The sequence below is a fragment of the Poeciliopsis prolifica genome, unplaced genomic scaffold, assembly GCF_027474105.1.
Source record: "Poeciliopsis prolifica strain line A6 unplaced genomic scaffold, Auburn_PproV2 SCAFFOLD067, whole genome shotgun sequence".
Lineage (NCBI taxonomy): Eukaryota > Metazoa > Chordata > Actinopteri > Cyprinodontiformes > Poeciliidae > Poeciliopsis > Poeciliopsis prolifica.
Window position 1 is genome coordinate 953,478 of NW_026562442.1, and position 13,056 is coordinate 966,533.

General features: G+C 38.6%; 1 protein-coding gene across 1 annotated transcript in view; it reads right to left on the reverse strand.

Moving 5' to 3' along the window:
• nrip2 (nuclear receptor interacting protein 2) overlaps positions 1-12,464 on the reverse strand; it is a 28,186-nt gene extending 15,722 nt beyond the window's left edge. Inside the window, exon 1 of the mRNA XM_055020434.1 lies at positions 11,674-12,464. Within this exon, the coding sequence (XP_054876409.1) occupies positions 11,674-11,829 (156 nt within the window). The 5' untranslated portion in view covers positions 11,830-12,464. The remainder of the gene's footprint in view (positions 1-11,673) is intronic.
• Between the last annotated feature and the right edge of the window lie 592 nt (positions 12,465-13,056).

The following is a 13,056-nucleotide window of genomic DNA, read 5'->3' on the forward strand; positions in this document are numbered from 1 at the left end:
TTTCTGGTGGTTAGTCCTGACTGCTACGGAGCAAATTAGCTTAGCAGCAGCAGTGCTTTTCCACACAGCGGTTTATCATAATGTTACCGTTTGCTTCGTGTTGTCGGGCGCAAGATTGATTCAGTTTGAGTTGAAAAGGGAAATGGTAGAGATGTCTGGAGAGAATCTGATAAAACTTAATCAAACTAGAAAATTATACCCAGAGTAGCACTACTTCAACATATTTACTAAAGTAAAAGTCAAGAAATTACTGAAGCACTGAGTAACTAATCAAAACATCAATCATTAATATTTAAAAATATCAGCAGACAAAATGTATTTGGAAATGTTATCAAATTAATTGCAAAAGACAAAATCAGCCAAAAGATTTTTTTAAATATTATTTTCTTTCTTTATAAAACTTGAGACTTAAACTAAAACTGCAGGCGTGTAACAGGGAAATTTGTGGTTGATTCATTCATTAAATTGGGTAGAATATTCAGAAATTTTACTCCAGTACGAGCGATAAACAAGATTATTTGAGTGAAGCATAATAAAAATACTCCTAGAAGTATTTTTTTTTCTAAAAATAAGTAACCAGTCACTGTTCAACTCTTGGTACTTTTGACTTTATTTTGCTCAAAAGCCAAACAAGCCAGAAAAGTTTGATTTTATTGATATTTTTTAGTCATAAGCAGCTCCAAACGTTAGTATTTCACCAATTAAAACAGAATACACTGTCTTAAAGTTTTGTGGTCAGTTGATTTACAATTAGATAGTTTTAAAAAACAAATTACATCTGCTTCATGAAAAATGTGTTGCAATATTTCTAAAAAAAAAAAGCGCCACAAAATCTGTGATCTTCATTGCAGAAACTCACAGAAACAATCGCAAATCCTGGAGGGACTGACCGATGGGAAAAGATGTTCTTTAATCTTAATAACTATCAAATGCAGAGACGGCTATTTAGTGATAAATTAGCATTTTGTTAATGAGAATGAAAATGAGTTTTATGCCTCAGGCAAACAAAATCAGCCTTTTTCCGACCTAAACAACTCGATCCAAAATACATCCGAGGTTAAAATAAAATCCTTCCATCTCTTCAGTCAAACCAGTTTCTTCTCCATATCACAGGTGCACAGAAATGTGACGCCTCCAAGCTTCCCTATTGATCTGAAAGCAGCAGGTGAAATTTTCTGCATCTTTTCGGTTTTGCATAACAGACGCCGAGGACGTTTCTCCACGTCTTTCATTTGTCTTTAAATATTATCAGTTCAAGGTTTGAGACTAGAGATCATGACTCTGATGTCAGTTTTGTTGTTTTCCTCTGAGATAATTTAATGTCTCTGGATGGAGAGTTATGACCAACAGCTGTAAGATTATTAGCATAATAGTAGTGAGCAGATGGCAAATTAATTTGCTGCTTATTTTGAAAGCATAATATTGAATTATCTGCAGGTTAAAATCCTCATGTATAAATTAAACCTAATTTAAGGTTTTAATCCATTTAAACATTGATCTTTTTCTCTTCTTCTACCATTAGTTTTAATTTAATCCACATAAAAATTCACCTTTTGTTAAGTTCTGTGCTTTTATTTTTCCATCTGAAAAGGGTCAACAGTGTCAGACTTGGAACGAGTCATTCTGCACATTTTCTGCAAGCTGTGGAGAGTCTCTTCACAAACTGTCAAGTGTGACAAATTCCCTCCCCGGTGACGCATCTCGACGTTTCGGCACATTTTCTCGCCTCTCTCAGCCGGCGGTTTGTTAGCAGACTGAGAGCATGAAAAGCTGCATCAATAACGTGCCGTCCTGATGTGTTTATGGCAGAGCAACGACACGCAAACACGATGCGCAGAGTCAACCTGGCTGTGCAGTGCAGGGAGAGTCTGAAAACTCGATGCGATACGTTTTTATATCAGGATTTTTGCATTTCATTGATGTGTTTTTGTCTTTTTGCTGCAAATTATTTATGCTAGACAGAAATTAATTCATAACAAGGTGACATTTCTGTGACAGTTTTAAGCCTAACCCTTGACCCGACATTTTTCCACAAATCTCTTTGCAGGAAAGCCGAAGGCTGTAAGCTGGGTGCAATAACCAAAACGTCAATTAATTGCATTATAAGTTTAAACAAACTCAATATTTGAATAATTTATTGTTTTTCTCTCTTTTTCCAACAAGAACTGTATGACTAAAGTCTTCAGTCTAGTGTTTTAATCTCAACTAGGTCATTTTGTTTATAGATATTCATTTCATTTATTTCTGTTCTGCTTTGTTTACTTATTTTGGATATTTAAAATGTTTTCTTAAAGTTTCTTGATCTCTGAAAATGTGCTCTTGCATTATATTGCTTAAAAATGGACACAAAAAAACAATATTATTGTTTATCAAAATAACTTCTGGGAGAATTTATTGTGACGGTTTTAGTACTCCTAACGACTTTATTCTCCTACGATTTCTGCTAATATTATGGTTTTATTCTCGGTTTATTCATTTTTTGTTAGCCCAGCCTCTCGTGATCATAATCCGGCCTAACAGGGATCGACTTTGCTCCTTGTGCTTTCTGTTCCTTCGTGTCCCGCTGCTGATTCGGCTCATGTGCGTCCAGTGGCGACCTCTGCGCTCCGACCAGTTCAAACCAGTCTCCCCAGCAGGTCAGCTCAGCACCAGGGCTGCTGCTCCTCCTCTTCATCTCTGCCTATTGGGCTGTGTGTCTCTCCCTCTGTGAGTCAGATTAGAGGCTGATTGCCATGTGGACTAATTATCTGACAGCAACAGACTCGTTTCTCTCCTCCATCAGCTTCCTAATGCCCTCTTTCTCATTCTGATGGACGTCTCCAGCAGCTGACGTCCCACCGCAGCGATCAGGACGCCTCCTTCTCCCTCCGTCTTCTGCTCTGTCTTTATAATAACAAACCTTTAATGTGTCTTCATCACGCTCCCACTCCGTCGTGTCTGTGACGACTAAATCTCTGGTGACAGAATAAACTGCTCGTGTGGTTTCCAGGGTTTGTTTCATCCACTTCCTGGAACTTTTTGCTGTCATATTTTTGCTCAGACTTTGCCAGGTCAGTGATTTCCAAACTGCAATCACTTCGTTGAGCGTTGCGTTTGGCGCTGCAGTGACCTAATGTTTCTGAACTTGAGAAAACATTTTTAACTCACATAAATAAAAACAGTATTTGATGATTGTGCCAGCTATTTCAATGTACTTCCTTTCTTTTTTTTCCTATTGTGACATATGTGTTATTATTATTATGGGAAGATAAAGTGTGTTTATAAAAGTAAAACATGCTGAAATTACAGATATAACATCCTTCATTTTCATGCTCGAATTTATTTATTAGCCTTTTGAACTGTGAAATGTCTTTATTTAAAATTTTTAACTCCACACAAGCAGTTTTTTGTCAGCTTTCGTCGAAATGCGTCACTTCAAACCCCCATGGTGGCATTTAGGCAAGTCTGCAGTTTGGGAGAAAACACCAGCTAACTGCTTACTCAACAATAATTCAATACTTTTTTTGAAAATGGTAACTTCTGATGGAGCGTTGTTCACTCTATAATCCAGTAGTTTTTTGCTTCTATTTTCATTTAAATTAATATTTTTAGGGATAAAACAACAAACCAGTTAGTTGGAGGCCAAATAAGTGGCCAAATCGCATCCTGTCTGTTTACATTAATGGGATTCGTGACAGTTGACAGCAACACTTGTAAATTATGTTCAGCTCGTGTTTAACATCACTTTGTAAAGATCATTTCATTTTATGCACAGCTGCACGCTGTCTTGTTTTAAATGCAGGGTCCCTCCTGTGATTTCGCTATAAAAATTGTCCCCTGGAAAAAGACATTTAGATTGCCCACCTTCACAATCTTTTTCTTTCCATCCTCCAGCTGCTTGGTTGTGATTATATTTACATGAGATTTGTATAATTCATGACCACTTCCTGTGGTCGGCGTGAGGCGTATGAAAAGATGTCTGCAGTTGGAAACGTCAAACTTTGAGTCTGATTCAAGGTGAAAAGCTGAGACCATTGCTGTTGCTGTTGCTGCTACTGCTGCTGCTGTTGCTGCTGCTGTTGCTGCTGCTGCTGCTGCTACTGCTACTGCTGCTGCTGTTGCTGCTGCTGCTGTTGCTGCTGCTGCTGCTGCTGCTGCTGCTGTTGCTGCTGCTGCTGCTGCTGCTGTTGCTGCTGCTGCTGCTACTGCTGCTGCTGCTGTTGCTGCTGCTGCTGCTACTGCTGCTGTTGCTGCTAGTGCTGTTGCTGCTGCTGCTACTGCTGCTGTTGCTGCTGCTGCTGCTACTGCTGCTGTTGCTGCTAGTGCTGTTGCTGCTGCTGCTACTGCTGCTTCTGCTACTGCTACTGCTGCTGTTGCTGCTGCTGTTGCTGCTGCTGCTGCTGCTGCTGTTGCTGCTGCTGCTGCTGCTGCTACTGCTGCTGCTGCTGTTGCTGCTACTGCTGCTACTGCTGCTGTTGCTGCTAGTGCTGTTGCTGCTGCTGCTACTGCTGCTGTTGCTGCTGCTGCTGCTACTGCTGCTGTTGCTGCTAGTGCTGTTGCTGCTGCTGCTACTGCTGCTTCTGCTACTGCTACTGCTGCTGTTGCTGCTACTGCTGCTACTGCTGCTGTTGCTGCTAGTGCTGTTGCTGCTGCTGCTACTGCTGCTGTTGCTGCTGCTGCTGCTAGTGCTGCTGCTGCTGCTGCTACTGCTGCTGCTGTTGCTGCTGCTGCTGCTACTGCTGCTGCTGCTAGTGCTGTTGCTGCTGCTGCTGTTGCTGCTACTGCTGCTGCTGCTAGTACTGCTGCTGCTGCTTCTGCTACTGCTGCTGCTGCTGCTAGTGCTGCTGTTGCTGCTACTGCTGCTGCTGCTAGTACTGCTGCTGCTGCTTCTGCTACTGCTACTGTTGCTGCTGCTGCTGTTGCTGTTGCTGCTAGTGCTGCTGTTGCTGCTACTGCTGCAAAAAACAATTCCCCCCCCAAAAAAAAGAGGCAGCAACAAAAACATAAAGCCATAGAACAAAGAAATCGCATCAAAACCAACAATACAGAAATAAAAATATTTTAAAAACACAACGCAGCAACAAACTCTCACAACGCAGCAAAAAAATGCAACAAAGCAATTGTTTTTTTTTTTGCTTTCAAAGCGACGCCTGAATTCAGCTTCTGTTTTAAGCTATTTATTTATTTCTGTTTCTCTCTGTGAGCCATTATTCTCAAATTGGTACCATGTGAAGTTTGCTGGAAATGAGCTTTTTAGGAAAAGGTAATTTAAGCATTAATGTTCTAACATTTTGAAATAAAAAATCTTTATAGTACAGACCTCGAGATCCTGAAATTGAAGTTAAATATTTTGAAAACCCAAATAAATAATTTTTGATGAGAAATATGTTTAATTCCTACTTAATATAATAAAAATTTACATCAGAGCTTCTTAATTTATGCCTTAGTGAACAAACATGGAGGTTTTCTGTTTGTTTGCTTGTTGTTTTTGTTTTGCTGAGTATTTTTAGCCTCCAGTCTTCCTGCTGCGCTCCGAGGGGAGCAGCTGAGGGACGGTCACCGCCCATCCAGCCCTCAGGATGACAGGGAGTGAGACGAGTCCAAGCCTCCTAATCGTCCTGGAGCTAATAATAAAACCCTCATCTGCACCCATTTCACGCAGCTTGTTTAGGTGCAGGAACACGCCAGCAGCGTTTCCCTCTGGAGGACAGATTTACTTCTAAATGAAACAGTTTGCAAAATTACCTGGATTCATTATTTATGCACCAAGGAGAAAAATTTACTAATTTGGTTTAGGTTTGAAGCGATTAATCATGATTAATTGTTGACTAGAAGCCATTTGCTGAAAAAACCCAACATATTCAGAGCAGCAATTTTACCAAAACTGTACAAATAATTTACATTTTGCATTTCAGATGAATCATCATTATTTGATTAATGAAATTGTTGTCAATTACTTTAGTAACCGATTAATTAACTGCAGTGTTATATGTTTATAATATTATAATATAATTTCAAATAGATTTTAGTCTAAACTCCTAAAGTGTCGTAGTTTTAGCTCCAGCTGGTTCAGTTGGAATGCTATTTTACTCCATTTTATGCAATAAAACTTAATTTTATTACTTACAAAATTAATTATTTAGTCATTGTTGCTTTTAACGCATTTCTAATACTGTAATACTGTTGCAAAATAAAAAATCTGTAGAATGAACCTTTGTTTATGCGATTCATCATCAAAATAATCAATTAATCGATTGCTAAAACAATCGTTTGTTGCATTCCTACTTTAGCTCCATGTCTTCTCCGCTGTGGTTTCCTGTTTGTAAACGCTGCCAGTTCCCATCTATCCAGACCTGTAGCTTTTGATTAGCCTCAGGGTCTTGCAGACACACACTTTTCAGTTTCGCTCATCTGTTTGAGTTTCACTCGAGGAAACAGACAGCTAGTATATAGGGCAAAACCATGGATACAGCAGCAGCAGCAGAGATGCTTCATGTTTTTACATCAGTACAGATTTTATTACGTTTGGTTTTGTTTTTGTTTTTTTTTCTGATGCTCTTCCTAGAAATGATGATAACCTGATAAACAAACTCTTGGCGGCAGAGTGAAGCATATTAGTATTATATTAGTTATTTCTTGGCTGTTTTACTGAAATGGAAAGCAGCTGCTTCTTAATGTCGTCTGATGTTTCAGGTCTGAAAATACAGACAAAATTTTCACACATTTCTCAAATCTTTAATTTAATGGTGTTAGTTTTTGCATTCCATAGCCATGATAGTGAATGAGTGTATAAGGTTGAACTGTTCCGTCTGTTTTCCTTTGTGTCTTTTGTTTGGTTTTGAGTCTCTGCCTCTGTTAGCAGAGGCAGAGAGGTGAATAAAGCAACTATGCAACTCTGAGTTCGTTAGAGCAGAATGATTTTCGTCTAATGCAGTGTGTTTTTGCTCTCCGTCTGCAGATGTGTTAAAGATGTTTTTGCTCCCTGACTTTTGTCTGGACCTCAGTCTCTGAATTGTGCACTTCACAGTTTGGCGACCCAGATGGGACCTGCGCTGGTTCGTCTAAGACGGTGGCCCTCAGAAGATCCAAACCAAACCTTCAAACTGGTTCTCTTCCAAACCTTCGCCAGGTCTGTCTGAGATTGTGATTGTCAGCAGCAAGTCCCGCCTCCTTGCTCTGATTGGTTGGTGATTTTAGTAATTTCATTAAATTTGTAAAAATTCAAGTATTCTTTATATTAGTTACTTACTATAGTTTAAATGTTTGGGTTAAAACCATTTCTGCAAACGGGTGGATCAAATCTCTTCCAAAACGAGAAAACAATAAAAAATAAACATTAACTCAAATAAAAGACAATATTACACTTTAAAAATGTCTGCTGCTTTAATTTATACATTAGATTTTTTTTGCTGTGGCCTGATTTTCATTCCTGCTTGCAGCTCAGCTGTTACGTAAGGTTGGGTTTGTTTTGCTGCTCTTTAGCCCGAGGTGCTCTCACTCTCAGCATCACCACAGCCATGCTTTGCTGCAAAGTCGGGGCAGCAGCAAGCTCTGAAAGGGCAAAACCCAATTCTGCAACACGAGCGCAATGGAGAGGAAGAAAAGAAAAGGATTCAGGGAGGAGGTGTAGAGGATTCGGCCGTGTTCATGCAACACGCTGCAAGGATTTCTGAGGGGACGAGTTCGTCTGTTGGGTTGAAAAATCTGCTCAACACCTGAGCCCAGAATGACCCAGATTATTGTGTAACCTCCATGCTTTATGCTGTACAAATCAGACGAACGAAAGTGAAGATGAGAGCGACGCTTTTCAGTGATTTTTACAGTCATGAGAGAAAAATGGGATCATTTCTCTCTTCCACTCATTTCTCTTCTTCACAGTGAACTAAGTAAACGTTTGGGATCATGTTTCCCCACAAAGCCAAGTCTCAATACGTCACATCATCCAAGTATCTCTGCTGATCTCTGGTAGCAAACAGTATCGCAGCAAATCTGAGGAGGCCTCTGACTGAAGACAGTTACTGTTTAACTGTCTGGACGGCTCGATTTTCCCTCAGTAAAGATGATGTTCAACAGTAACATTCTGCATGATGCAGTCGGTTGTTAAGCTAATCCACCTCATTTGCTTTTGCTGATCCGTCTAGAAAACCCGGGAAAGAAGCAAAACCTGAATAATCTGATCCATCAGCTTCTCCAACCACATTTCTTTCAGTATTTTGAAATATCTGCAGGATTTTAGTTTCCATATTGCTGTGGTGTAGATTTTTTGGGGTCAAAATTCCAAAGCTGAAAATTCTCAGGGGCCAAAATTGTTATTTTTGCAAAGAGAAAAAGAGATTATGGTGATTTTTTCTCCTTTACCTGCACAACTAAAAATTAATGAATCCAACATTTGCCTAAATGTTTGGTCATTTATTATCTACTTTGTTGGTTTTGTCAGGCCTTCATGTGCAGTTTTTTTTAATTTCCAACGACAAAAATAAAACATTTGTTTTCAAACTCTCCCTGCGTAAAACGTTTCTGGATTTGGCATGATTTTCTATGACATAAAAATAAAAGAAAAAAGAGAAAAAAAAATTTTCATTTTACATTTAAGCTTCCCATGAAAAACTTTCGTTGTTAAAAACAAATACAATAAGTGTCCATCTGCATCGGCTCCATTTGCATCATTCAGGGGCCACACAAGATTATTCCAAGGGCCACAAAAGGCCCCTGGGCCACACTTTGGACACCCCTACTCTATATAGACTTCCCAAAGCGACCTGCATCTGCAGAACAAGAACATTAACATCACAAAAATGCAGATTTTTAAAAATTTCTTTTTGGCCTTAATCCTCTGAGAAAAATTTTTTAGTTTTTATAATAAAAAATGTTACGTTTCCTCCATAATGACGACTTTTACATTAAACGCTTTGGATTTAACAGAGTTTAGACTAAATCTGATTGCTGTTTTTACCTTGTATTTAAATGAGCCTGCAGCTAAACTACATGGCACTTTGTGAGCATAGAGAGATAAAAAAGCAAAAAGGTAAATCATTTTAGCTTCATAAAACGATACTGAGCTCCTGGATTTGCATTTTGCAGTCTTTGTTGTTTTGTTTAATCTCCCAGTGCAGAGCAAAGTAAAAAGCTTTTATTTGCAGCTGGAGGTTCTGTGAAAATGAAAAGACATTTTTGAAAACACTCTTATTCATTCGTTTGTGAACGTAGAGGCACCTGCATGCCATCTGTCTTGATATGAATTTTCTGCGCCTCTTTCTGCAGCAACACCTGGATCAGGCGCGGAAACAAGAACGACTGATTCTGATCATCTACAGGTGAGAGCAGAGAGATTATCAGAGGCGTAGATGATAGTTTTATAAGAGTTTTATTGTGTAGTTTGGGTTGTTTTAAAGTGTTTTTTATGGGTTCCTGTTCTGGTACTAATGCGAGCGTTCAGCCTCCAGACGTTTTGCTCTGTCATCAGTTCTTGCTCAGATGGAACTTTGAGGAAGTCATTTTTTTAAATAGTTTTGTTTTTTGTTGGTTGACAAGTTCGTGTCCTTCCAGGCATGTCTGCAGTTATTTTTAAATGATGTTAGTCAATTCTGAGTAATTTTGTTTCTTGTTGGAATGACACGTGATTCTTTATTTCTTTCTTGTCATTTAAACATTTTTTCTTTAAACTCATTTTAAGTTGTCTCTCTGTCTTGTTGCTGTGTAGTTTTGTAATTTTCTTATGCATAAATCATGTCTGGCTCTTTTGATAGTTTGGAGTCACTGAACTTGGTGCTTTTTAGTCATTTTATTCAGTAATTAGAGTGAATTAACTAAAAATATTACTCGCTAAAACAGATTGTGGCTCGGGAAGTGTGTCTGTAACCAAAACACTGCAAATAAACTGTAAATATGTCAATAATTAGAGTGATTAAGAAATAAAACTTGACTACTGAATGTGAGAATGAGGGTTGATGTTTTAATGTCTCTGTTGAAAAGTGGTAGACATGAGAGCAACATTTCCAGTTTCCCCAGGCCAAAGAGCGACGTATTGAAAGTTGTTGAAAAAGCTCAGGGGAATCTGGGCCGCAGCCATTAAACCAGAACTCTGTTAGGGGAGCAATAAATTGTGGGGATTATTACAGGAAGTTCCTCCAGAGTCTAAGAACCGTCTGACTTCAGAGGCTTCCAAGAAGAGGAAGTCAGGCCTTCATGTGCAGCTTTCATTCTGTAAAATGTGTGAGGAGATGCGCAGTGAACCGTGACCAGCGCTGACGTTCCCACTTCTGCAAACATTGTTCATTTTTTCCTTACAGCAACCCAATGTGCACAGCAAAGCAAAGCATTAGTGGATAAAGAAAGGACGGCTCAGAAAATGTTCCATTTGAAATAAAAACACACAAATGCAAAGAAAAGCTAATGAATAATTGACTCCTTCAAATAAATGTTAAGATGCAAATACTTCCAATTACCACAAGAAACCTTCAAAAACATAAAGTTCATCAACTTTTCTAATGAAATGGTGCCAAAAAAACTCAAGACAAACAAATTTAGCATCAAAACCTTCCAGTAGTTTTGTTTTGCTCTTTTCCAGCATTGCTTAAGATTATTGGTGATTTCTGAACAGCTCCTTTAAGTCTGAACCGGAAGTGATCGGCGCCATCTTGGTAAGCAGGCGCAGCGGGAAGCATAAATGAACCCCGGCTTCGAAACGAACAAAAATAAAGTATTTTGGTACTTCTGACTGAAGAAGTACCAAAATACTTCTTCAGGTGTGGTTCTTGCCCGAACCACACCGGGAAAGAGGATTGTTTGTTGTCATAGCAACTCCACGACAACCGCCGCGACAGTTGGTCACGGATCCACGTTAAAAGATCACGCAGGTACTTAAACACGTTTAGTAGTTCAAGCAACAAATATGCGTCAATATTCATTGACACACAGAGTGGAAACTATGTTAGCAAAAAAATAATAATAAAACAAAACTATGCTAGCGATAGGCTACCGCACAAGCTAACTGTCATGGCGTCTGTGTCGCTCTTGGCCAATCAGCGCCAAGCAGGTTATTTAAATATTTATATATTTACTCTGATTGTTAAGAAGAGCAATAAGATCTGATTAAAGTATTGCAACAAAAATACTTTTTTCTAGAAGATTTTAAAATTTAAAAGTACTTTGACATAATTTTGCCGTTTTTTTTATCTAATTTTGAGATTAATCTCAGAAATTTTCTAGAAAACAAGAAATTTTTGAGCTTCAAAAGTTTAAAAAAATTCTAGAAAATTTCTAAGTTTAAATCTGGTTTTTTTTTTCACTTTGAAATTTCCAAGCTCAAAATGTTGTTTTTTTCCAGAAAGGTATTCCTTCTTTTCTCTTTGTTCTCTAAACTCATAATTTTTTACATTAATCTCAAAATTTTCTACAAAAAAAGTTGACATTGTCTGAGCTTCAAAAGTAAAAATGTTCTTGTTTTTCCTAGAAATTTTCTGAGTTTATTTTATTTAGTTTTTATTTATTTGTCAGCAGATTTGACTTTTCAAATTCAGAAATTTACAAGCTCAAAATCTGAGGGTTTTTTCGGCATAAATTCACCTACTACTTATTTACTATATGTGCAATGTTATATTAGAGATGGGATTTAATCGAAAGTGCATTTAATCAGCAGCTTGAGGAGAAAAGCGTCTCGCTCTCCATGCCGCTGCTGCTAGATGCTGGACTCACCAGGTCTTTGGAGGTTCCAAGTCTCTTCAGTCCGTCCAGGGGCAGCAGGTCAGCCGAGTCCTTGTGTGTGAACTGGGTGGCCTGTTTTAGGCGCCTCTGCTGATGCAGGATGGCTTTGTCCCGGATGGCCAGCTCTCCTTTCTTCGCCTCACTCATGCTCTCAGCTGTCTGTGGTGGATGTCGCGGTTTACAGTCTGTGTCCCGGTGTTCTGCAGAATAAACAGCCAGATGTCCCTCTCTGTCCCCTGTCTCCTCTCATGTACTTTTCCTGAGCGCTCCTCTGATGTAGAGCTGCATCTTCCTCTGAGATCTGTTCCCTCTGACTGAGCAGCAGCAGAAGAAGGTGGGACTAATAAGTCTGTGTGCGTCTTTTCTACCCTCCCCTCAGCGCTGCCGTCCTTGGATTTCTTCGTTTGCTCACCATTCAGAGCACATCTTCCCTGACTTTACAGAGAAAATGACAGTTCCTCATGCATCAAAAAAAAATAAAAATAAAAATCATGCCTCATGCTGTGTTTCTGCAGCTGGATCTGACCTCACATTGAGGATCAATCTGGCAGACATTGATTTCCTCTGTCCCGCCTTTGAGTGCCACAGCTAAAACCAGAATCCAATCTCTCCCATCCATTCTCTATAAATATCCCATCCAATCTTTGTCCGTGACCTCTGGACGATGACACGCTGAAGATGCTGTGGATTCTATGAGAAACAACAACATAACTCTGCTCGGCACAAACAACACGCATGTGAAACGTTTCCTCTTTAGGATTCAGTTGTTTTTTTAAACGGAGTCCTTGTGAAGGTGAAAACACAGCGCGCATTTAGAGATGGAGAGTTATTTAAAAGCAAGTGCTGCCCCCTGCTGGTTGCATCTAAAAGTCCAATTAAATTACATAATTCCTCATATTAAGAAAAACGCAGCAATTTAAGTTTTAGTTTGAATCACAATTAAATGAGCAATAAATAAATTCACTAGGTTTGAAGTGGTTGTTGAGTGAGGAGATATGAACGAACTACAAAAACACAAAGTCTTACCAAGTATTTTTTATTTAGTTCCTAGTGCAAATATCTCACTACACTTAAAAAGACAAAACTAACTTAGAAATAACTTTTCTTGTTTTAAATAATTACTGAAGATAAACCAGTTACATTGGCAGATTATTTCACTTATAACAAGATATTATAAGTGCAAAAATCTGCTAATGTAACTATTATTTTTTCATCAGTGTTAGAAAATTATTGACAAGCTTCTATATTTTGATGAAAAGTGACTATTAGGTTAGTTTTTGTCTTAATTCAAGTTACTAAGACATTTTCACTGGAAACTACCAAAATTAGTTGGTAAGACTTAAGTATTTTTGTCCAAAAAAGAAGCAAATCAAT